The 25,439-nt window shown below is 31.9% G+C and overlaps 3 protein-coding genes across 4 annotated transcripts; all 3 read right to left on the bottom strand.

The window, feature by feature from the left end:
- Nucleotides 1-1,757: 1,757 nt before the first annotated feature.
- Nucleotides 1,758-8,132, bottom strand: LOC129890143 (probable GABA transporter 2). 2 transcript variants are annotated; one of them, XM_055965686.1, is made up of 7 exons: nucleotides 7,862-8,132; nucleotides 7,461-7,691; nucleotides 4,845-4,942; nucleotides 3,592-3,778; nucleotides 2,869-2,999; nucleotides 2,471-2,707; nucleotides 1,758-2,380 (listed from the first exon to the last, which is right to left on the bottom strand). In XM_055965686.1, exons 1-7 carry the CDS (start codon nucleotides 7,950-7,952, stop codon nucleotides 1,991-1,993), a joined length of 1,365 nt encoding a protein of 454 aa, XP_055821661.1. In that variant the 5' UTR covers nucleotides 7,953-8,132; the 3' UTR covers nucleotides 1,758-1,990. The 2 variants fall into 2 exon arrangements, with proteins under 2 accessions (XP_055821661.1, XP_055821662.1); XM_055965687.1 differs by having other exon boundaries at nucleotides 7,461-7,747; nucleotides 7,862-7,948.
- Nucleotides 8,133-16,452: 8,320 nt separating this feature from the next.
- Nucleotides 16,453-20,170, bottom strand: LOC129890142 (high mobility group B protein 6-like). Its single transcript, XM_055965685.1, has 8 exons — nucleotides 19,533-20,170; nucleotides 18,821-18,943; nucleotides 18,462-18,736; nucleotides 18,271-18,379; nucleotides 18,123-18,188; nucleotides 17,683-17,853; nucleotides 17,409-17,588; nucleotides 16,453-16,943 (listed from the first exon to the last, which is right to left on the bottom strand). The coding sequence occupies exons 1-8, from the start codon at nucleotides 19,983-19,985 to the stop codon at nucleotides 16,821-16,823; spliced, it is 1,500 nt and encodes a 499-aa protein (XP_055821660.1). The 5' UTR covers nucleotides 19,986-20,170; the 3' UTR covers nucleotides 16,453-16,820.
- Nucleotides 20,171-20,772: 602 nt separating this feature from the next.
- LOC129890141 (protein trichome birefringence-like 23) lies at nucleotides 20,773-25,230 on the bottom strand. Its single transcript, XM_055965684.1, has 3 exons — nucleotides 24,683-25,230; nucleotides 23,468-23,754; nucleotides 20,773-21,961 (listed from the first exon to the last, which is right to left on the bottom strand). The coding sequence occupies exons 1-3, from the start codon at nucleotides 24,921-24,923 to the stop codon at nucleotides 21,188-21,190; spliced, it is 1,302 nt and encodes a 433-aa protein (XP_055821659.1). The 5' UTR covers nucleotides 24,924-25,230; the 3' UTR covers nucleotides 20,773-21,187.
- Nucleotides 25,231-25,439: the final 209 nt, after the last annotated feature.

Raw genomic sequence — 25,439 nt, 5'->3', positions numbered from 1 at the left:
ACTTTAGTGGGGCAGCATAAGAGAAAAATGTCCAAAAAAAATGTAATGAAAAATAATGGATCATTCTAGTACGCAGATGGTATTCTTCATGCAACGAAAAGTAATCATTAATTAGTAAAATCCAACTAATTATAAAAACTTCTTCACCATATTTTTTACTCTGCAAAATAAATATTAAAAAATATTTATGTCAAATGATTATCATTTGCAGCTCCTATGATCCATATACAACATATACAAAAATAAAAAATAACAAAAAAAGACTTGAAAGTAAAAGTTGTGTAACAATATTGAATCAACTTTTTAAGGTTGCAAAACTTTTCGCCAACTCGTGTAACATTTGATATATATATATATATATATATTTGTTAGATTGGAAATTGGGTGGTCAAGTAGAGTATTGAAAAGGACAAAAAATAAGCAATAAATTAGATACAATTTAATACTCATAATGGTATAATTATTTCTAATACTATAAAGTTTTGGAAAAATAATACAAAGAGGTTTCATTGAAATTGTGAATTGTGAAGAAAAATAAAAGTGGCAATATACCTTTGTTTCTTTTAAGTCTTTAAAATTGTTTATTTTATTCAATTAAATTGAATTCTCTTCATCTCCCTTATTAATTAAATAAGGTTTAAAGATTATAATAAAGATAGAAAACCCAAGAAATTTGAGATATTATTATGATGTACTCCATCTATTTCATATTAATTGAATTTTTAGGGAATTTTTTATTATTCAAAATAATTAAATTATTCAAAGTTCAAGATGGATGTTTGAAACTTTTTTCATATTTGCCCTTTAATTTATTGAAGTGTTATATTTTTTAGGAAATAAATCACATTACCTGAAAAGTTATATTTATAATTTTATAAAGGGCAATAGTGGAAAGTATGGTTCAAATTATGTCCTTGAATGTTTTTCTTAATATATGTGCATTGCCTCACAAATTCAGTTAATATGGAATACAGGGAATAGTTTTTAGTGTTATTAAAAGCTTTAAATGAAAATTTTGCAATTGAAAAATTATGTTTAGATATTTTCAGGAAGAAAAATATCAAAAAAGATTGATCATAGAAAGATAACACATCACCTTTTTTATGTTTAGCTTTTTATTATATATAAATATAGATTGAATAATAAAAAAAGATACTTTAAATATTATAATATATTATCATTTTATAATTAGAAGAAGGTCAAAAAAAGAAAATAAATTTATTAAGAGTAGAAATTACAGAGGTGTGAGTTATGGATAGTTACACCTAATTGTAATTGGCATGTGAAGAGTCTTTGTTGTAAATATTCCTTCATTAATAAAATAGATATTTGTAATCAATTAAGTAATTCACTTTTACAATAAAATAGTTAATTTAAGTAAGACAAAAATCCCAAAAAAGGAAAAAAAAAATACAAATAAAAATTATAGAAAGATGTCACATCACTTTATCTATATTTCTCCTTTATATTATATATAGATTATTTTTTGTTCCTACTTTGCTGGTCCAGCCTATAGGTCTTTTAGTCATTATGAAGACATTTTTTTCCAAAAAACTCTACCAAGAAAGGGCACCAAAGAATATTGATCTTTCCGCAGTATGAAGGTAAAAAAGACTCATAACCCACATTGAGAAAATTCCACAATCATTTGACCTGCTAAAAAAAATGCACCATATATACTTAGCAATCAAAGAAAGATTAATGATCATATTTGTTAGTATCCCATTCTTAATTTTGACAAAGAAAATTCCAGCTGATGAAATGTATAATAAGCAAACAGGTATATATAATGCTGATGGAGAGACCAGAAAACTACTTGAAATACAAATTCCCGCAGTTCGATAGATATACAACTTCCACACATATAAACAACAACTATGCTTCAATCCCAAGCTAGTAGTTGAGGTCGGCGGTATGAATACTCACTATCAACAACTTCCATACATATGGCTAAGCATATTAGTATACATTTGCCATATAAACAAAGAGGTTAATCAACAACGTCACTGCTAAAAAGCTTAAATTTATTGGCATCTAGAACCAATTTCCTTATAGAAGAAAAGGATCCAAGAAGACCAGCACCAGAGAATACAACCATTATAGAAATATTTATCCAAAAGATAATAGATGATTTCTTTGGTTTGAAAGTCATGTTGTAAAGTAGCATTGGGAGAACGAAATCGAGGGGTATAAAGCCAACGGCTCCTACAACACCGTTAATGTCACCGAAGAATGGCAACATAGCTGCAAAGAACCCGCAAAGGGTCATGTACAACGTTCTGAGGATTATCCGGGGGATTAGGTTCCTACGAGAGAACACAGCCTTGTTTGCATCAGCTGAGTTCTTTTCCATGATTTCATAAGCAACTTGAGAATATACCTGTGACATATTTTTAAATAGTTACCACCATGTACACGAAGAAATGCTGGCGAAACAACATTTATTTTGTGCAGCTAATGCATGACTTACCAAACCAATGGCAAATAGCTGAAGAAGAATAAAGACAATCGCAAGACCTAATACCCATGTCGGTGCCAAGGAAGGTCCTTCATCCGGCATTAAGCTCTTTAGAATGTTTGAATTGGATTTGTTTCCAAATACCCAATATCCGGAAACAGAAGCAGAGTAGAAAGTAACCAAAATTACAGAGTAGCACAACATAAGGCCTTTTAACATCTTTCCCGTTGCCGGTGGAGCAAGAGTTGCCTGCATTAATTGGACTACGAATTATGTCTCTATGTCGACAAAACTTATTGACTGGCAGTACATACATAACATGACATACTTTACAACATGTATCATGGACTAGCGAAGACCATTGGACATCATGAGATTGGGAAAATCAATATGTATGGAACTATTCATACCTGTATTTCTGGTAGTATTCCATTACCAAAAATGGCTGCAATAATGGAGATTGAAGTGAAAGCACTAAACAACCGTGATAGATGTGACGTTTCTAAGGAGTAATCCCTCGGAGGTGCATTTTTTGATGTACCTGCATAATGCTGAAAATATTCAGGTAAACTGGACCTATGTATAGTAAAGTGAGATGCTAATAACAAGAAACATCGTCTCCACTAATACTTCTGCTTTGCTTCAGGCCAGGTATGCATATACACTAATATAAGTATATTGATTTCTGAACTCTTGTTTCAGAGTAATCTTAGAATGACATATTACAGGAAGATTGTCACGGCTGAAAAGAGTGAAGGGTCAAAAACACAAGGTGTGCAAGTTTCCTACCTGAACTAAATACTTGGTAATAGTTCAGGTAAGAAACTTGCACACCTGATAGTTTAGGTATGGAACTCAAAAAACCGGAATAGTTTCATTGTGTTTTTAACCATTAACTCGGCTGAAAAAAGGAAACCAATTCTACTCACCTATTAAAGGTTCACATCTAACGAGAAAAGAAATAAGGCTTATGCTGTTCTCCATCATAAAACTGCATGATTTTCTCTTCTAGTAACCAAATTTATGCAGGTTGAAGATAATTGGTAACCTTGTGTGTTTGATTCTCCAAATTATTCAGAAATATTCCGAGGACATGAAAAAGAACCTGAACCACAAAGAACATAAGAACTTACCAGCACGAATACAAGCACCAACAACTAGGAAAGTGTAGCCCAAGCTCAGAAACAACGATGCTAAGTTGATGTGCCTCAGGGAGTGGAAGGATGGAAATTGAGAGAGACATATCATTATTACTGTAACCATTGCAATGAAGTGATACAATTTCAGTGGCCCATGTGGTGAAAGTTCGGAGTACATGATCTTGTAAAAGCAAACAAGAAATAACAAATTGTTCAATAACTTGAAAAAAATATAAATATAGCAATAGTTAGTAGTAACTATTTCAACTGTGCTGTCATCCTAAATTATTTTTTTAGTATTAAGGACCTTGAGGCATACCACAAACTGAATAACCTTTGTATTGCCTCAAGTCTTTTGATAACAAAATATCCATCATTTTTATCGTTGAGTACAAAAATCACTAAAAGATCTAACAGTTCAAAAACAAAGCAGGCAAAATTACAAACAAAAAGACATTTACCTCCAGTTCTATCCATTTTGTACTTACAAAGTCCTAGTACAACTCATTTTTCATTTTGGGGTGTCCTTGAATGCTTGGCATACTTAATTTACAAACAAGCTATTCTACACACATCTTACTTCTTTACCGAAACAAAACCCTTTTAACAAATTAGAGTTAAATCATGATGTGATGATTCAAGAAAAGGAAAGAATAAGAGGCATTTCTATTGAGACGGACTAAAAAAGAAAGTAAGACGAACAAATTAAAACGGAGGTAGTATCATATTGAAGATCTTAAGATACATCATAATGGACTTATTCTGCACAGAAACAAGAAACGTTGTGCATAACCAATGATAAAATTGATGCCTCGCTCATAATTAGTTAATTGTATTAGGGATACCAAGTTCTTTTCTTTCAGAAGTTTAAACAAACAAAATGCTATTCATTCAACGTTACTATGTCATACTTAACATTTAGAAACTAATGATCTATATGGATGATGACATGTACTAAGTCCAAGTAATCAGCTAATACATGTGATATTATTGTAACAATTATGCTACTCTGCTAGTGAATTTCATGGAACTTCCAAATTCTTAGTATTTATGTTGTAAAGCATATATATTAGTCGAGTCAGATTCTTAAAGAGGAACAAGATAAGCGGATAACTGAAAGGAAAAGTTCCTGAATACAAATATATGTAAATCTTGGAAATGCAAACTTGTTGAAGTAAGAAGTTTATTAACAATTAACATGAATGAAGAACTGGAAAATGAAAATTGGCTGTTCCCGAAGCAAGTACCTGAACGCATTCTCCGGCCAGCAGAATTGCTCCTATGCTAATGCCAGTGTTAACTGCTGTTTGAATGAATATCACAAAATAAAACATCCATCCAGAGCCTACATCAGTGCAACACAAAATCCTTTAGTTTTAAAAGCAGCTTGTTATAAGGTACTCAAGTTTGATTTAGAGTTGGCATCATTCATATATCTTACCGTTCAATGCTAATAGATTATACAATGTAACCAATACATGTGAGAAGTAAATGAAAATATTAGCAGTAAGCAAAACTTCTAAAAGCAGCCTAAATTGGAAAAGAAGATGTTAATATTAAAACTATTAATGTAATGCCCGTCTAGCATTGTAGATTAACTTCTTCATATGAGGTTCAGAATGTTTAACTTCTTCTTACGAGACAGTGTTGTCAAAACCTTGTTTAAGACACGCTTAAGCCCTGAAGCTCAGAGAAGCTCAGGATCTGTGCTTTGCCTCACTTAGGGTGCATTTAAGTGTAGGCAAGGCAATAAGTGGTGCGGCTCATTGTTCATAAGTTCTATCTTGAATATAGCTGCACTAAACAACAAAAATGATTGGCAAAAAGATATATTAAGGGTAATGGAAATCGATGAAGTTGTTACTTTTTTTCCTTGCATTATATATTTTTATTTTATTTTTTCTTCATTGCACCTTTTTCTTGACCCGAGAGTCCATTGGAAACCACCTCTCTACCTCTGAGGTAGGGGTAAGGTTTGCGTACACACTACCCTCCCCAATGGGATTACACTGGCTATGTTGTTGTTGCGCCCCTTTTAACTAAAGCACCGCATTTTAATTCCACTTTGTTGCTTAAAGCCCTGATTGACCTAGAAAACTTTTTAACGCCTTTTGTCTTGAGTACACTGCTACGAGGTTCAGAACGTAAACCATTTATTCCATCCATTACTTTTATCAGCATCCTCCAACAAACACCAATTATCTAAATTCACTATGTCCCAAAGATACAAAACACACCAACTATTTATTTGTTCTTTTATACCTAGAATTTTTTTTAATTTTTTTTTTACCCCTCCCTAGGAGCTCCCACCTTTTTTGCTAAATTCATAACCTTCGCGTTGGAAGTGAGGGGTGTTTAATGTCTGAACAACTCATGTCTTTATACCTAGAGTAAATCTAACAAAATCATTAAAGTCTGGTGGCTGTACTCAAAATAATCATGCTAAATACCCTTTGCAAAGTCACATCAACATTGCAATTACATTGAAGGTCCACTAGAAGCATCAAAGGCCACCTAACACTAAAGGAAAACTATGTGTTTTAGTGGAATCAATTCCTTTTAACACAGGCCAGAATAACTTTTTCATCTAAAAGAACCTTTTAAGTCTTTTAAAAATGCAAAAGGTTGTAACTTCAAATGAAAGACCAACTAAATCATCATTGGATCTCAGTCCAAAAAGTAGTAAATACAATTATCTTAAGGACAGCAACCCCCTTCCTTTAGATCAGCATCAAATCGCACAATAAAAAGTGTAATAGCGACCACAATAATCTTAAATAATGCTACATCATTTGATTAATTCAATAGTTTAGACTTCTATTCTTAAAAGCAACAAACACCTTCACCTTTTCCTTTTTTCCTCTTTGCAAGTCCATTCACATTTTTTCAAAATACTAAGGAAAATATTGACAAATCAGAGAGTAACAACAACCTCTACTACCACAACTTAATTCCAAACTAGTTCGAGTCGGCATATGATCCATCACCATCCATTTCACTCATTTGTGCTTGTTTCGTTCTAGTATTTACTAATCTGTAGTTCTGTAACACTAAATATCTAAACTAAACTAAAAGATAACTTAAAAGACTACTAGTTGAACTAGAACATATAAGGGTGTACCCTAATAGTCAATGGAGCGAATCGAAAACTACGAGGTCTCAAGTTCAAATCTCAGTAGAGTCAAAAGGTCTCAAGTTCAAATCTCAGTCAAAAACGCCAAGTGATTACTTTACGAAACTTATGGTAGCGGAAGTTAGCAAGTATCTCATATAATTAGTTGAGGTACTAACCCCAACACCATGATTATCAAAAAGGAAAAAGGCTCTCAAGTTCAAATCTCAGCAAAGTCAAAAACACTTAGTGATTTCTTTTGACACTTGTGCTGGTGGGAGTTAGCACATATCTTGTATAATTAGTCAAGTTACAAACCTAGACACCATGATCAAAAAGGAAAAAGGCTCTCAAGTTCAAATCTTAGCAAAGTCAAAAACACCAAGTGGTTTCTTTTGACACTTGTGCTGGAGAGAGTTAGCACGAATCTCGTATAATTAGTCGAGGTACTAACCCCGACACCACGATTATCAAAAAGGAAAAAGGCTCTCAAGTTCAAATCTCAGCAAATTCAAAAACACTAGGTGATTTCTTCCTACACTTGTGCTGGTGAGAGTTAGCACATATCTCGTATAATCAGTCGAGGTACTAACCCCGACACCAGGATTATCAAAAAGGAAAAAGTCTACTAGTTAAACAAGAAACAATAATAAACATATCAACAAGACATCACAGAAAAAGTAAAATTATGCAGGTAGGAGAAAGAAGAACAATTCTTCATGGATTGGGGGTGGGGGTGGGGAGTATCTACCTAAAACATCAGCAGCAAGTTCTCTGAATCTGATATGCCGGCGACCGGATTTTTCACAGTGATCAAGAACCAAAGACATGAGATAATATGAGTAAAAAGTAACCAACCCCATCACCGTTAAACAAACAAAACCCAATGCCCATCCTAGTCCTCTGAAAGCATACGGCAATGTCAGTACCGTTGGTCCTACTATCGCCGTCGTCAAATGAAATCCGGCATGCCACCATTCCCCTGTTCCCAAAAATAATAAAAGACCCATTTTAACATGCACAGCTATAAATGGGATTCTGCAACAGAGTCAGCAATAAAACTATTAAAAGATGAAATCTTTAGCTATAAAACTGTAAAAGATGACATGTTTAGCTTAAAAAACGAAGATTTATTGATTTTTTTTTTGTGACCTTTTGATTCAAGAACGAAAGCAGCACCAGCATCGTCTTCCCGGCGAATTTCAGGTAAAGGGTCATGGCGGAGAGACTCTGGAACGCCCATTAACGATTCTTTTCTGTAACTGTGATGAGCTTATATGTGATTGGGTCTTTGTTGTATAGAAGAATGATACGGGAAGAAATTGGAATTGCAGAAGTTAAATAACAATGGCTTCCTGATTTATAGGAATCGTCGAAGGCACAATGACAGAAATACACACAATTAGCTCAGGAAAACATGATTTGTATATTTATTTAATCGAGTTGATATGTAATTTAGATTGATTATAAAGAAAATATTAAAATATTCTAGATTTTTTAAAATTTATTATGTTCTATCACAACAACGAAAATAACTTAATATACTTTCAAAAGTGGAATCTAGGAACAATTAATTGTACATAGACCTGATCTGATTCAGTTTTCGCATCCCGTTTATATGCGATTTGGCGGGTCATGAAAAGTTTTGTTCGAAATTCTGCCTTATTCCATGAGATCTAGAAGCACTTCTGCAACTTTCTCTCTTCCCTAACGCTCTTTTTTTTGAGACTTTCTTCTGTTCTAGGTTTCCACAAAGCGGTATCTTATGATTATTTCGAGAAGATAAAGAGGTTGTTCGTTAATTTAATAGTATATATAATAATAAAGAAAAATTATTTTTTATATTCCAATTTAAGTATCTTAATTTGATTGGTTATGAAATTTAAAGAATAACGGAAGACTTTTAAATGTTATAGTTTTAATTTTTTAAAAATTTTGTGGTATTAAATTTATTTAGTAGAATGTTGAAATTGAAACTTTTATAATATAAATATAGAAAGAAACATTTCTTTTGAGACAAGATACTTAAATTGAGACGAATAAATAATTTTATTAGATACTAAAAAATTATAAATAAATAAAACTTAATATAAATTGAATAAATTAAGTTATAACCCTTGTTTAAACTCATTTAAATTTAATTTATTTCAACTTAAATAACTTAATTCGCATGTCTATTAATTCAATTTATTTCTATCCCTTTAAATTTACTTCGACCCATCTATTTAACACCTCGAGACAATGTTACGGCAAAAATAAGATTTCCCCGCCGTGGTTTTAGAGGTTTTTGGCATATTTGATAATGGAGAATTCAATTTTAATTTTTAAGACACTTTGGATTTATATTTGTTTATTTATTTGCTTTCCATATTGTGTTTGTTATTTAAGGGCCCCATTAGTTTATTTTTCGAAAAGCAAATGCATTTATAGAGCTCGTTTGGATTGACTTATAAGTTACTTATAAACTGTTTTTAATTTTTTTGAATATTTGACTGACCAACTTAAATTCATTTTGTGCTTAAAATAAATTCCAATAAATAATTGACTTTGTTTGAATGTACTTATTTTAAACAGTTAATAAGTTGAAAATAACTTATAAGTCAAAAAAATAAGTTGGATTGCACTTACTTTATTTTTAGCAGTTTTCAATTTATAAATTAATCAAAATTAATTCATCTAAACAGGCTCATAGTAATAGCTTTTAAATCAACTTTTCACATAGAAAAGAAAATAAGAGTGTTTTGATAAAACTTATAAGATAGTTAAATTAAATTTATTTTTTAGCAAAGTTCTTATTAGAAGTGGCCAAGACAAAATAGCGACAACGAATTTATCTAAACCTATTATTGGTGATCTTGCGTACAAGAATTAAGTCATTTATTTGGCATTAGTTAAAGAGCTAGAAGTAACATATTTGGTAGCTTTTTTTTTCCTTTTCGGAAAAGAATTTAAAATGTCATTAAACTATTTGAAAGGAATAAAAATGTCCTCTGTTTATAGTTTTGTAATGACCCGCTAAGTAATTTTAAGTACGAGTCCTTTTTCTTCCATAAAAGATCTCTTTCGTATATTTAAATTGGGAAATTTGGACTTTTCGATAACTACAATTAATTAGTTGAGGGGTGATTTTAGAAAATTAATTTAATTGGTGGATCAAATTAATAATTTATTTAAATACCATATACCACTTATCCCATATTTATTAAAATAAAGTAGATTAGAGTTTGATATTTCTTTTGATAACTGCTACGCACGAAAGGAGAAGAGAGTGTCTCGTTCAGGTATAATCCCTCGCCTAAATCTTTTCTTTACAAAGAAAGGTGGTCACCTTATCGTTATTACTATGTTGGATAAATGGAAATTGCGGTGTCATGTATGTTATGGAATATTGCAATGGTGATGGCTAGAAATTGCTAAGGAAATAGTTGGCAGTGATTGATGGAATTGGAATTTGGCTTAGATAATATATTAATTTAATAGGCTTGATTGGAAAGTTAGGTAGGCAGTGATGTAGTGTTAACTAATCAGTTATATTAATGCCCAGTTATTACTCGTGTTAGAATTATATGTAGAATGGTTAGTGGTCAATCATTGGCACTAGGATTCAATAACGACTGTGTCACATTAGTTTATTGGAATATAGAGCATACGAGTTGAGTTCTGCTAATTGTGATCTTCCAAGAACCCAGACATTATTTCCATAATTTGGCGTTAATATTTTGCTAGAATTTTCTTTTTATAATTCAAGTTTTGATATATTAAGATAGGTAATTAAACATCAGGCTTGTGATATTACATGAACACTATTAGAGTTGTGATATTGAAGAAGATGAGGCTTAATCGTAGGCTTGATAGTTGGAAAATATAAGATTTGACTTATTAATTGTCATCAAGATTGGAGAACTTGATTATAGATTTGGGTAAGTGTTGGGTCTAGGCTAGACATATAATAATATGGGTGTTGTTAGTTTCAAAATCTTATTGTGGTTATTTATTTGATTAGATTACGTTGATTTGGAGGCCCAACGAAAAGGGAAGGCTCAAGTCCTTGAGTAATTGCTTGATTAATTAAGGCAAGTGAATTTCTAAACCTCAGTTTAAGCTTATAGATGCTTGTATTTCTGTGTCATATATACTAGGGAATAATGAGAATTGGACTGGGTTATTGACTGTATGATTGACCTTAAAAATGGAGATGAGGGGTATAAAATGGTAATCTAATGACATGTATTGGTGGAATTGATATGTTGTGATTTTGGACATGTGAAATGACTATGTTGATGTGAGATAGGAAAAAAATTATTGTTGTTGTCATGTTATTATCGTGAATTATATGAACATGAATTGATTGCATTGGTTCTAACATATTGTGTTGAGACTGAAAACGATATGAAACAAATGGGGTCGGGCCACACGCTCCGTGGCAGGTATTATGAAACAAAGGGGTCGGGCCACACGCTCCGTGGCAGGTATTATGAAACAAAGGGGTCGGGCCACACGCTCCGTGGCAAGATATATATATTGAGGGGACGGGCCACACGTTCCGTGGCAGGTTACATGGACAGAAATGTCCCCCATGAATTTCGGACTGTGATTCAGCGGATGTGTACCGATAGGACAGACATGCATCATTTCCTTGCATCGCATTGCACCTTTCTGATATTTGTGAATTTCTGTTTATCCCTATATTGCTATGTATATGTTGACTTGACTTGATATGATTCATTGATGAGATTATTGATGAGTATTCGTGGACTATATTGCCGCTGTTATTGTACAAGTGTAGAGTTGGACTGGTTTTATGCAGGTTGTAGTTAAGGAGGTTCGGTTGGAAGGAAAGGAGTACTTGTATCTATTAAGTTTGGCTTAGTTTTAGTTATCCACTTGCTGAGTACCGTGTTGTTTGGTACTCACCCCTTACTTCCACACTTGTGTAGGTTGTGAGCACAGGCCTGCTTGATCTCCTACGGTTTACTACCGCTTCTGAGGATATTATCATTCCGAGTGTTGAGGTAGCTGTTACATCCATGTAGCGGACACCTCTTACTCTTTTGTTATGTTTTAGTCCTACTCTAGAGACAAAGACATTGTGACTGTATTTTCTTTCGTACTTCGGTAATTTAGTAGTGGCTTGTATACGTGACAACCAGTCTTGAGGGATTTTGAGATTATTTATTTATTTTTGACTAAGTTAAACCTTTTTTTTATCTCAATTACTTCCGCATTTACTTTTCATTGAGTATTAGGCTGACTTATCTCGGTGGGTTGAGATGAGTGTCATCACACCCGTATTTGGGTCGTGACAAGTTTGATCAAAAAACGTTCTTCCCGTCAATACTTTGATAAAAAAAATGCTATTATTGTTGATAGTTTGGTTCAGAAATTCTCCTATTTGCTAATAGAAAAATATTATTACTAAAATTATGTGTTCAAAAAGAAAATAAATAATATACTTATTTGGAAAAAGGCATGTTTGACCAATTAAGTAATAATAAAGACATTTTTAAATTAAAATATTGATTGCAAGGACATTTTTGAATCAAACTATAAACGGAAGACATTTTTGTTCATTTCACATAGTTTAAATGCATTTTTTACCCTTTTCCTTTTTTTATTACGTATAAAATTCAACAAATCTAATGCGATATTTGATTTAAAATTTAGAAATTCAAATAATTAATATATATATATATATAAATTATTAACATATTTATATATTATTTTATGTAAAATAAAAAAACTTAAATAATTAATATTTAAATAACTAATTTTTATATTATAATACTTACATAATTCTAACTAATTACCGAACAACCAAAAACATAATCTGCAAATAAAATAAAGGAAGAATTGGGCTTGAAAGTGGAAAGAGATTCGAAGTTAGGAAAATGTCATGTTTCACTTTATTAAAACAATTTGCTAAAGTTAAACAAGTTTGTCCTTTAGGGATTAATCACACAGAAAATGTGAAGTTAGAATTTTTAAGTACCTAGTTTTAAGATATAAAAGCTACAAACAGAATTTTAAATAAATTATTTACATGTATTAAATAAAAAAACTTTAAATATAAATACAGTAATTGTAACTTGTAAGTGCTTTGTCCAATTTCGATGTGACTCCTAACAGATTTGGATATGATCATGGATGATGACTGTATAGTTTATGTTTATAAATTAGAATAAATAAATAGTAAATCAGTTTGATTATTTGTGTAAAATTTAAAAAATAAGTGATTTTTTTGTATTAATTTATGTGGTATTGTTTAATTTTATATAAAATTTGAGAAAAAAAGGAAGATTTTTAAAATATGTAGTCTAAAAAAAACTGTGTAATTATAAATCAATTCACGATGAAAAAGAAATTTTAATATTAAGTTATTTCTAATAATAAAAAAGTGACATTATCTTTTAAACAGACTAAAAAAAATATGTCATTATAAATTAACACAAATAAGTAGTAATTTAAGTTTCAAATATTAATTATTTTGACAAATTAATATTTATAAAAATACCTGAATCTTTAAAAATATAATAAATTATTTATTGCATACTTCCTACGTCAATTATTTATCACGTACTTCCTACGTCTCAGTTGTATGGCATCATTTAAATTTCAAGAGTCAAATGAGTTTTCTTATCGTAATTTTTGTATTTATCTTTTAAATATTGTTTTAATCATCCATATTGTGATATATAGTATTTTTTTTTTTACTGAATTTCTATACATGTAAATTTTATTTTTAAAAATTTAAATTCATAGTTAAAATTTAAATTTTTAACTCTCGACATTCAATTAGTACCACCTATTTATTTTTTATTAATAAAAAAATTCTTAATCAAGTGAGACAGAAATTATCAAAATGGCAAACAATATGATAACATGAAGTGATATTTTGTCCATATATTAGAAGAACAAAAATATATGTAAAACACCTTTCCACCAACTAAGTAATTTTCCCAAAGTGATGTCAATTCTAGCAAATTCTTGCACGCTCCGAAATATTAAAATGAAACGTTTCTCCTTCTTCTTCTATTATTTCCTCCTTCATTTTTATTGGTTTAATATATTAAAAATAATAATAATAAATTATTTATCTACTTTATCTTTATTATTAGTACTAGTTATTTTCTTCATTTTCTAATGAGTTAGATAACTTATGATTTTTAAGGTGATCTGACAATGTAGCTTATAGTAAGAGTTATATATTAGCAAAATAAAAAAGAGATGCTGAGTATATAAATAAGTAAATATTTCATTTTAGTAATGCGTTTTAAAGTCGTGTGAATCTAGAATTATAACAGATAATATTACTAGCAAGTTGTATCGTTACAAATGTTATTAGAGTCACTCATGTGTCAGTCATGTTAATAGTGGATTAAAGTTCAACTGAATTTAGCCCTAGAAGGCGGCACAAAACTCAATGCTGAATTTAACAAAATCTCATTAACAAATCTTACATTTTAGTGATGCATTTTAAAATGAGATGAGCCTAAATTTAGAGCGAATAATATTATTAACTGATTAAATTGCTACAGGTGATAAATTTTTTAAAAAAAATAATCAAAAAAGTATACCAAATTAAATATTTTTTTGCTACTCTACACAAATAATTAAGGCACTCAACTACCACCTCACTTGCCGAAAATTATTTGTCGGTTCATCCATAATTGAAAAACTTCCAACCGTTTCACATTAAAAAGAGGAAAACTTGCCTAATCAACACTTCTATCAACAACATCAAGAGAAAGGAGCCAGTTTTTTTGAAATGCGTGAAAGGTAATAAAATTAGTTTCATGTAAATTTGAATTCATTATTAATTCATTTATTTATTAATTTAGTTCAATTAATAAAGTTTATCATAATTTGAGGTATATGACCACTTAATGGCCAGTTAAAATGTATTCTTGCTCAAGTTAAAATCCGGTTCATAAGTTAGGTTATAACCGAATTGATCAATGAGAAATTATGTTTAAAAAGATTCTTTAACATAGATATAGCCTAATTGATCAATGAGAAATTATTAAAAAAAAAAATTCTTTAATATAGTGATAATAAAGAAATTGATTTTATCAGAACAAATAACTTTTTAACATTAACTCGAAGACAATTATGCGTGAAAGGTAATAAAATTAGCTTCATGTAAATTTGAATTCATTATTAATTCATTTATTTATTAATTTAGTTCAATTAATAAAGTTTATCATAATTTGAGGTATATGACCACTTAATGGCCAGTTAAAATGTATTCTTGCTCAAGTTAAAATCCGGTTCATAAGTTAGGTTATAACCGAATTGATCAATGAGAAATTATGTTTAAAAAGATTCTTTAACATAGATATAGCCTAATTGATCAATGAGAAATTATTAAAAAAAAAATTCTTTAATATAGTGATAATAAAGAAATTGATTTTATCAGAACAAATAACTTTTTAACATTAACTCGAAGACAATTATGCGTGAAAGGTAATAAAATTAGCTTCATGTAAATTTGAATTCATTATTAATTCATTTATTTATTAATTTAGTTCAATTAATAAAGTTTATCATAATTTGAGGTATATGACCACTTAATGGCCAGTTAAAATGTATTCTTGCTCAAGTTAAAATCCGGTTCATAAGTTAGGTTATAACCGAATTGATCAATGAGAAATTATGTTTAAAAAGATTCTTTAACATAGATATAGCCTAATTGATCAATGAGAAATTATTAAAAAAAAAAATTCTTTAATATAGTGATAATAAAGAAATTGATTTTATCAGAACAAATAACTTTTTAACATTAACTCGAAGACAATTATGCGTGAAAGGTAATAAAATTAGCTTCATGTAAATTTGAATTCATTATTAATTCATTTATTTATTAATTTAGTTCAATTAATAAAGTTTATCATAATTTGAGGTATATGACCACTTAATGGCCAGTTAAAATGTATTCTTGCTCAAGTTAAAATCCGGTTCATAAGTTAGGTTATAACCGAATTGATCAATGAGAAATTATGTTTAAAAAGATTCTTTAACATAGATATAGCCTAATTGATCAATGAGAAATTATTAAAAAAAAAATTCTTTAATATAGTGATAATAAAGAAATTGATTTTATCAGAACAAATAACTTTTTAACATTAACTCGAAGACAATTATGCGTGAAAGGTAATAAAATTAGCTTCATGTAAATTTGAATTCATTATTAATTCATTTATTTATTAATTTAGTTCAATTAATAAAGTTTATCATAATTTGAGGTATATGACCACTTAATGGCCAGTTAAAATGTATTCTTGCTCAAGTTAAAATCCGGTTCATAAGTTAGGTTATAACCGAATTGATCAATGAGAAATTATGTTTAAAAAGATTCTTTAACATAGATATAGCCTAATTGATCAATGAGAAATTATTAAAAAAAAAAATTCTTTAATATAGTGATAATAAAGAAATTGATTTTATCAGAACAAATAACTTTTTAACATTAACTCGAAGACAATTATGCGTGAAAGGTAATAAAATTAGCTTCATGTAAATTTGAATTCATTATTAATTCATTTATTTATTAATTTAGTTCAATTAATAAAGTTTATCATAATTTGAGGTATATGACCACTTAATGGCCAGTTAAAATGTATTCTTGCTCAAGTTAAAATCCGGTTCATAAGTTAGGTTATAACCGAATTGATCAATGAGAAATTATGTTTAAAAAGATTCTTTAACATAGATATAGCCTAATTGATCAATGAGAAATTATTAAAAAAAAAAATCTTTAATATAGTGATAATAAAGAAATTGATTTTATCAGAACAAATAACTTTTTAACATTAACTCGAAGACAATTTTGACATCCCCTTCCACGCTAGATATAAACTTATTGGACTCTTTACATCAAATTAGTCAGCCATAATGAAGCTACATCAAATAAAGTCAATTTTGAATAGTCAAAATTTGTGTGAAAATTGATAATAAGCCCTTAATGAAGTTTGTGGAAAACTCAATATGGCTAAATCCAAAGTCATCCATTAGAAGTCAAATGAAATGGACATCAAATGACAATTTCAAGTAGCAAACATTTCTATGTTCAACATAACCAGTTGAACTACTAAGCAGCTATTTCTTACTGCTTCTAATTGTTGTTGTTCTGCTTTTCAGCTGCAGTTTTGTTGTATTCTTCCATTTCCTTTTTGTAGGCTTTCATTGCTTCAGCTGCTTCGTTATTCCAGACTTGTTTTTCTTCTTCACTCAGTTCCTACACATCAAAATAAAAAATAGACTTACATCAATACACACCAAAGGACAGTTTGGTGCACAAAACATATCGCGATCACTGATCACACTAGGCCAGGGGAAGGGCCACACACCAATGGAGTGAGGGGTGTAGGCGTGTATACCACACACAGCCTTACAATTGCTCCAAGACTTGGTCCTTCCATATCCACTCACACTAAAGGGCAATCCAATGCATTAAACATCTTATGATCACATGGAACACATAACAACAATATACCCAATGTAATCCCACAAAAGTAGGCTCTGGAGAGGATAAATTATACGCAGATTGTTTCCGATAGACCCCAGCTCAAGGAAAATACAAAATCAAAGCAGTATATAGAAAATGCGGAAATGATGAAAGTCCTGTCAAAATGATCACATGGAACACATTGGGGGAGAAAAGGAACTCTACTTTGGACTAAAAAATGTGCATTATATATACCTTCCATTTCAGTGAAATGAGAGCATTAATATTAGAATTGTTAATTCCAGGACGCTCTTCGACTAGTTTCTTTCTTTCCTCTCTACTGAAACGGAAGAATGATGAAGCAGGCTTCTTTGGTTTGTTCGGATCCACATTGTCTTCCTTTTGTTTCTTCTTTTGGCGATTTTCTTTCGTTTTCTGATAGTCACACCCATAAAAAACTAATCAATCAGCAAAATTCAACTTTGCTAATAGCCTGATCAGAAATTGGATCAAGAATGGCTAGAGAAACCTTGATTAAATTTTCTGTCTTTTCTTTCTTTTTGAGCAATTGAAGTGCTTCTTGCTTCTTGAGTTTCATTAGCTCCTCCTCTTCCTTCATGTGTTCAGCAGCTTCTTCGTCTTTCTTCTTCTTATAAACTTCAATTTCTTGCAAATATTGCTCCTTTTTCTTCATTGCCATCTGCATATATCGAAAACATATAAGCTTCTTAAATACTTACTTTGTAGTCTATATAAAAAAGAATGTATCTTTCTTTTTTAGGCAACTCTTACATTTTGAACTTGACATGTTTAAGACTTCAAGATTTAACATCACTTTGTAACACCACATAATTCAAAAGATTTGAACTCCACATCAAGTCAAAACGAGACAAACGAATTGAAACCGAGAGAGTAAGAAAAAAATTGAGACAAAGGTGTTTCAATTTTCCAAGATTAACTAAAAATTACCTCTTCATAGGGTGCTTTTTGTTGCTCTGTCATGTTCTTCCACTCTTCACCAGTAATCTTGGCCGCCTATAAATGGAAGTATCAATTTAGAAATTTAATGAAATTCCAAGGAAGATAGCAAACAACAAAACTCATCATGAATCTTGACCTCCTTCACATTATTCTTGTTGTCAGCAAGTAGAGAAGCTCGACGCTCGTTTGTAAACAGGAAAAATGCTGATAAAGGTTGCTTTGGTTTCAAGGGGTCGTTTTCTTTCCTATAACGAATTAACGAGGCAAATATAAGATTTAAAGTTTGTAAGCTCCAAATAAATATGACTGAGAGGGAGTGAATTTTACTTTTTCTTCTTGTTTTCATTCACTATTGCTCCTTGTTGGAATTGAATATATTGTTCAAGTAACTCCATAGCTGTCTTTTGTTTCTGCTCTTCATCCAATAGCCTCATCGCTTCATGTTCGCGTTTCTCCATTCTAACGATCTTCAAGAAAACTTCTTTCTCAGCTTGGTATTTTTCCTCATAAGGCTTTTTCTCTTCTGCACTTATTGTTTTCCATTTTGCCCCCAATAAATTTGCCATTTCCTTGAACTCAGCATTTGGATTAGCTTTTTTCACCTGAAATAATCGACTCCCATTTTGAAACCAATAATACTAAAAGAACATTTCAATTGAGACTGATGAACCCTTCTTCACATTTACCTCATTCCATTGGTCTTTGCACCACAATAGATATGGCGGTACTGGCCTTTTCTTCGAAGGATCCGCCTTTTTCTTCTCTTTTTTTCCCTCTTTGTCCCTCAGTGATTGAACTATAGGGAAGTTCTAAAGCAACAATATGGAAATAACGAAAATGTTAGCTTTGAAAAAAACCAGTAACAAAAACAACCTAACTAGTGACCAGTGTAATCCCTAAGGTGTGAGGAGGGTAAAATGTACGCAAATTGTAGAAAGAACATACAAACTAGTTATAATATACAAATCAACTGCACTTCAATCCCAAATGATAAAAATGTCGGTTTTGGTACAAAGAACGTTCAAAAAGATAAAATCAAACAGGGGCATATCTAGAGAGTCGGTAACGAGTTCCACAGATCCCAGTAGCTTTAGTGGAAACTCAACTTAATAGATATATAAATAATTTATCTAGAACTCAATAGCTTTGATTTCTTTTTCTATCTACTTTGATATGATTTTCCTTGAGCCGAGTGTCTACCATAAAAAACTCTCTACCTCCCCAAGGTAAGCGTCTACGTACACTCTACACTCCAGAGACACAACTTGTGGGACTACACTAGGTATGTTTGTAATTTATCGAGAACCAAGTAAAGCTGTCTTTTTTAGAATTCAAAAGCTATAAACTAAAAATTCTGCATCCGCATCTAAGGTTAGATACAATTTTCAAGAAACATACCAGGGTTGGTTTGAACTCTTTCATTTTCTGCAACTTTTTGAGTTCAGTCTGAAGCTTCTCGTGCTCTTTACCTCGAGCTTCGAGCTCTTCCTCCCTCTGCTTCAACAAATCCTCTCTAGCCTTCAACATTTCTTCAGTCTGCTCTTTCTCAAGTGTCATTTTCTGAAGCTTTTCTTGCATTTCTAGCAACTCCTTCTCAAAACAACTCTGTTCCATCTGCTGCTTCGAGGCCTTTGATGCCCCTCTCTTGTTCGATTTCTTCTGGGATTGTGGTTCAACATTCTCTTTAACAGAATCATCCACAGGCATCACCACGGAAGGCGACTGAGATACAGTTCCAGCTAATATATTGGCTTCGTTCGATGATTGTTTCTTCTGCTTCAGTGCCTTCCTCGACTTCCCCTTCTTCGCGGGGACAGGAGAGGGAAGGGTCATTTCAGCAACAGTAGCCATGGCTTATGGGGCTTGAACAAAAAAAAGTTAAACCAAGAAAAGTAAAATCTTTTTAATGGTATTTGTTTAGAGAAAGAATGGAGCTTTATATAGGAAAATGGAGAGCCAACGGCTAGTTTTTTCAAATTCAAAAGAGCACTTTGAGTTCCAAGGTTCATAAAGTAAAGAAATTAATAGACTTTTACCGTTGGCAGAATTGGATTTGGATGTGCTATATCCTTGTTAAACACTCTTAAATTGGAAAAATCTTAAAACTTAAATCTAGCTCTCGTTTGACAATAAATGTTGAATTTGAAATTTGAGTTTTTGATGTTGAATATGGACATACTTGAAAAAAAATTAAAGTTTTATAGATAAAATTCCAAAAATTCAAAAAAAAAAAAAACTCGAAAATATTTGAAGATCAAATCTTCAAAATCTGGTCAAGTTTATGGTCAAACAAAATATTTAAAGATAAATTTTAAAAAATACTCTCAAAATTTATGACCAAACTCTAGTCTAAAAAAGAAAAACCTTTTAGGCTCCTTTATTCTTTTTCTACTTTAAAGTAGAAGTGGAGTATCATAAGCAAGATCCCCCCCCCAACTCAACCCCCCCTCCCCCAATGACATAGTACATGCTACTTTCTACCAACACGCACTAGTAACTATGTCCACCAAGATTTCACCAGATAATTCCTTTTAGTTTCAATGTTCCTCATGGTCAAGTTGGTTGAATAAGCTTATTAATCATTCAAAACTGTGGAATATCAAAGAAGTAATAAGTGAAAAAACTGCACCAAACTATCTTTGCTTGTGACTTGCAAATTTTATTATAAGTACAAAGTGTACATACAACACAATCTTGTGATTCACCAACATCAAATCCTCATTTGATTCAGAACTCTATAAATAAATATTTCCAAATCCCAAAAGAAAGAAAAAAGAACACCCACTACAGATTCCAGGAAAATCAAGTATATGAGAAGCAGGCATTAACATTGCAATCAAGATGAACTTCCTCATTGAAAAAATGTATATATATATATATATAGGCAAACTGATGCATTGTCCGTGGAATATAGGGTGAGGAGCACCCATTGTGTGCCTTCAATCTCTAGTATTCACATCACAGAGAGCAATGCTTGACTCAGTAAATGCCATCCCAGTGAACTGATTTCTATTTACTCAGGAAAACAAATTCCACTGCGGAAGTTCATTGCATTAACCATTTAGCACCATCTTCATTAGCATATCGTTCCAAGCGTCTATAGGTCCAGGCAAACACCAATGTAAGCAGTCATTGATGACTTTTGCCTTCTTATCTTTTGCAAATGGTTGGAAATGCCTGTATGGACCTGGATGCCCATCAGGCCTCATTAATGAAAGGTTAGTTACATCGAAAAGCTTTAGATTCAAACCTTTCTCAGAAGCTTTAGCTGTAGCCTTCCCGATTTCCTCTAACTCGATCTCATGTAGAATTTTGTTGACCTCACTCAAACTGAAATTACCTTCCTTCACTGGTTTTGTTCTTTTACAATTTCCTCCGCTAAACCACTCACCATTTTCGAAATGGTCTGGTGTCGCAGTCCTGAAAAAGATCATGCCTTTGTGATTTGATGAGAGAAGGTAGTTGAAAACATTTCCAAGAACTTTACGGTACGCAAAGTTGAAACCAAGCTCAGTCAAGTTCTTTTTGGGACAGTAGTGACAGCCCAATACTGTATCGTTTTCATAGTAGATTGCAGTTTTGACATACCACTCACCACTTGCAAATATCATATAGTCAAAATTCTTAAACTGATCTGTCCAACTCATATCAAGTTTGTCGATATGAAGTTCAATCTCAGATGTGGAAACTCCATTGTAGTCTTCAAATATATCTGCTTGTGCCAGAAAGGGGGACCAAATTACTGAAACGGTGAAGTTGTATGAGGGGAATAACCATCTCCTGGATCGGTACTCCTTGTCATGGTATACTTCAATGGCTTCCTCTACCTGAAATAACATCACTTAACAATTACCAAGCTGGCTCAAGAAGAAACCTATAGCTACAGATTTTTTTTAAAATAGCACAAACATACATTTAGAAGAGCGACAAGCTCACAAAATCAGACCTTTCAAATAGTAGCATCAAATCCTGCTGTAGATTATACAAGAAAATATAAAAGACAGATGAGTATTATCTCATAATCACTCAAATGTCTAGCAACAATTGAGTGATTATGCCCTACAAATCACTTCCTTGCTTCGAAAACTTATATTTTGAGCCGAGGGTCTACCAAGGTATGTGTACATCATACCCTATGCAGACCCCACTTATGGGACTACACCGGCTATGCTGTTTTGTTGTTGACTAGCAACGATTGCAAGCAATTAATCAGCTCACTGGATGGCCAGCATTACTGAAACATCCACCATGCCCAAGAGTCACATCCAAGATTGAAAAGTTAATAGATACCATAGTTATATAACACTATAGTCTCTGTGATAAACCGACTTTTTTATTTATTAGATTGTCATAAAAGCAGTATGATCTTCGACAAATCCAAGATAATACAAGCATCTAATATTTTGCACAGGAGGCTCCTTACTTCAACTACTTAATATAAGGTCTTCAGTATGTGTATGCCGAAACCTGCTACCATGCAACTAGTTGGCTTTTGGTACCCCAAGTATGCCTAACCAAACTTGACAGCTCAATAACTAAACGTTACAAGCATTACCGGAAGGAAGCAATAACAAACATGAACAAACCAAGGAAGATTTTAAGGTTTCAACTAAGAATTTAAGTTGAAAGAAACCAGCAACATCTCTTCAAGAGGAACGATGCACATTCTCACACAGGGAAATACTCCGGCAACATTATAATGGTGATTAAGACATTTAACAGATAACATTCAAGCTATCTCCCAGTAACAGCTTCCATGCAATATAAAGTTATATGCTTACACTTTAATGTTTGAAACACCTAACTTAAAGATATCCAAAACAAATACTAAATCCATTCCAAGTTGACTGGCTTTTCTTCTTGGGCTGCCCCAAATGCTGTCCACTTTTTTATAAAATAGAAAGTTTTAATGCATTTTTTATTAGTATAGAAAGCTGTAACAGTTAAATTTTCACTTCTGGACAAACTTTTCTCTACCCCTTTCTTCAACAACACAAGTCGGAAAGTTCATTTTGGGTGGCACGGAGTGAACATAATCGAGAACACCAAACATGGGAATGGAACATCATAATCCCCATCTCATCGAGATCATTATTTGTACCAAATGGTTAACCAAAAATGTCCTAGGCAAAAATTTAAGCGCTAACTTATTCAAGACAAGCGAGCAGAATGTATTGTGCCTTAAAGGAAAAAGACAATCCAAGCAATGAACCGAAATGATCATTTTGGTACTTGATCAATGCCAATGCTAAATTATGGTGGAAACATGGAAAAGAACAACCAAAACCTACACAAACAATTTAGAGCAATTGACAACGACCGTAACTTGTTACCTTTGAAAGTACGCAAAGAAATGATTGGACATGGTTCCTTGATATTGAATCACCAATCAATGCCCATGTTTTATTTCTCATTAATGGAAGAAACTTATGTGGATTAAACCGAGGCAACTTGCAATTTTGTGGATTCCACCTCCAGTAAAGATAACCATTATCTGGTCGGCCATTCTTCATACAATTCTGATGGTCTTCAATAAATTTGCATGTCTCATTCGTGTAAACAGGACCAGCTGGATCGGAAATCCAATCTCCAATGAAAAGATTACACTTCCCTGCTTGCTCTATAACACAGCCAAGGAAACAAATGGCACTATGTGACGACAGAGACAACAAACTTGACATTCCAAAATAAGACATACTATAAGGGAAAACAATTAAAGAACCAGCCAAACAATCTGTAACCTACTATGACATAGTGCAAGCTAAGTGAATCAAACAAAGTGTAGTACTATGTTACCCTGTCAGCTTCAACACTTGTAACAATTTCAATCATGTCAAGCCCCCCCCCCCCCCCCATCTAGGCAACCACCCCAAGGTTCCATACCAAATGAAAAACAAAACCAATAATAAGGCATCTATTATTTGCACATTTTAACTTACTCGGTCACAAACAAACAAATTACAACTAATCAACTGCACTGCTAAGAACCAGAATCCCGAAATGCACCAACGACGTATACAGTATAATCCCACAAGTGAGGTCTAGCAATGGTGGTGTCTACGCAACCTTACCTCTATCTTGTAAGATAGAAAGATTGTTTCCAATAGACCCACCCTCAGCTCAAGTAAAACATATCCAAAAATCAAGCATGCAAAGCAAATATGGTAGTGAAGAATACATACTTGAAACAAATGGAGAAGATAACAGTAGCAACAACAAATAATACAATAACTAAAGCCAAGGAGACACTAAAATCGAAGGACAAGATAAGGGTAAAAATCAGAGGCTCCATGATCATAGCTCAGTGAGTATAGAATAAGAATACACTGCACACACACACTACTCGCTTGTATAATGGGTGTGTAATTAATATAACCAGATACCTCTATACAGATCCAAAAGTACTTAAATTTTCACATTCTCAATTATGCAACTTTTCTTCCTAAAGGATAATAAATGATCATTAAGCAATTACCTTCTTTAATCACATTCTAATATATTACATACTCAAAATTAGAAATCCAAGAATTGGGAAAAAGCTCAAATACCTTCAGGACCAATCTGATCTGCAATTTCAGGCAAACTGAAAGAAACTGGGGGAGGTGAAAATAGAGTCTTTTGAACAAAAGGGGTTTCTTGAACTTCAGAAATCACATCAGATCTTGAATATAGAAGCCTAAAAGCAAGACCCACAAGGAGAATCGAAAAACCCAACTTCAAAACAAAATGATTTTGCTTGTAAACAGACTTCCACCAAAATTTCCAATGAAATAACATTTTCTTGAGCATATCCACTTCTCCTGTAGCTCTTCTCTATCAGTATAGGCAAAGATCTTCAATGAAAATTCATAAAAATGTAATCTTTAGCTGAAGATTTCAAAAGGGCATCAACCTTTTAAGTTAAAACAGATATTGATGATGATACAGTATTAAATGCAAGTTGAAGGAACCGACAAATCTTGACTGCATGGAGTAATGAAGAGATGTTAAACAATTGAATTTTGGTTTGGAGTTTGGACACTCACAGACAGAGGAACAAGAGAATATTTTAATTTGCGTTCCTTATCACCAAGTTTGTTTTATATACTTATTTTGTTGTATACATATTTCTAGATCTAAGCATATTTGGTAATACTAAAATCTTAAAAACTCAATTGATTGGATATCGTCGTGAGTTTTAGTTTTTTCATTTTGTAATCTCCTCTTCTTTTTTTTTATCCTATCTAGGGAAATTACAGATAGATTTAGGTGGATTATTAGTCAAAATATCAATTTTTAAATTATTAAAATTAAATTAAATATAAT

Source organism: Solanum dulcamara, chromosome 5 (assembly GCF_947179165.1).
Source record: "Solanum dulcamara chromosome 5, daSolDulc1.2, whole genome shotgun sequence".
NCBI classification, from domain to species: Eukaryota; Viridiplantae; Streptophyta; class Magnoliopsida; order Solanales; family Solanaceae; genus Solanum; species Solanum dulcamara.
The sequence above is the reverse complement of the archived record's forward strand: the minus strand, read 5'-3'. Positions and strand labels throughout refer to the sequence as shown.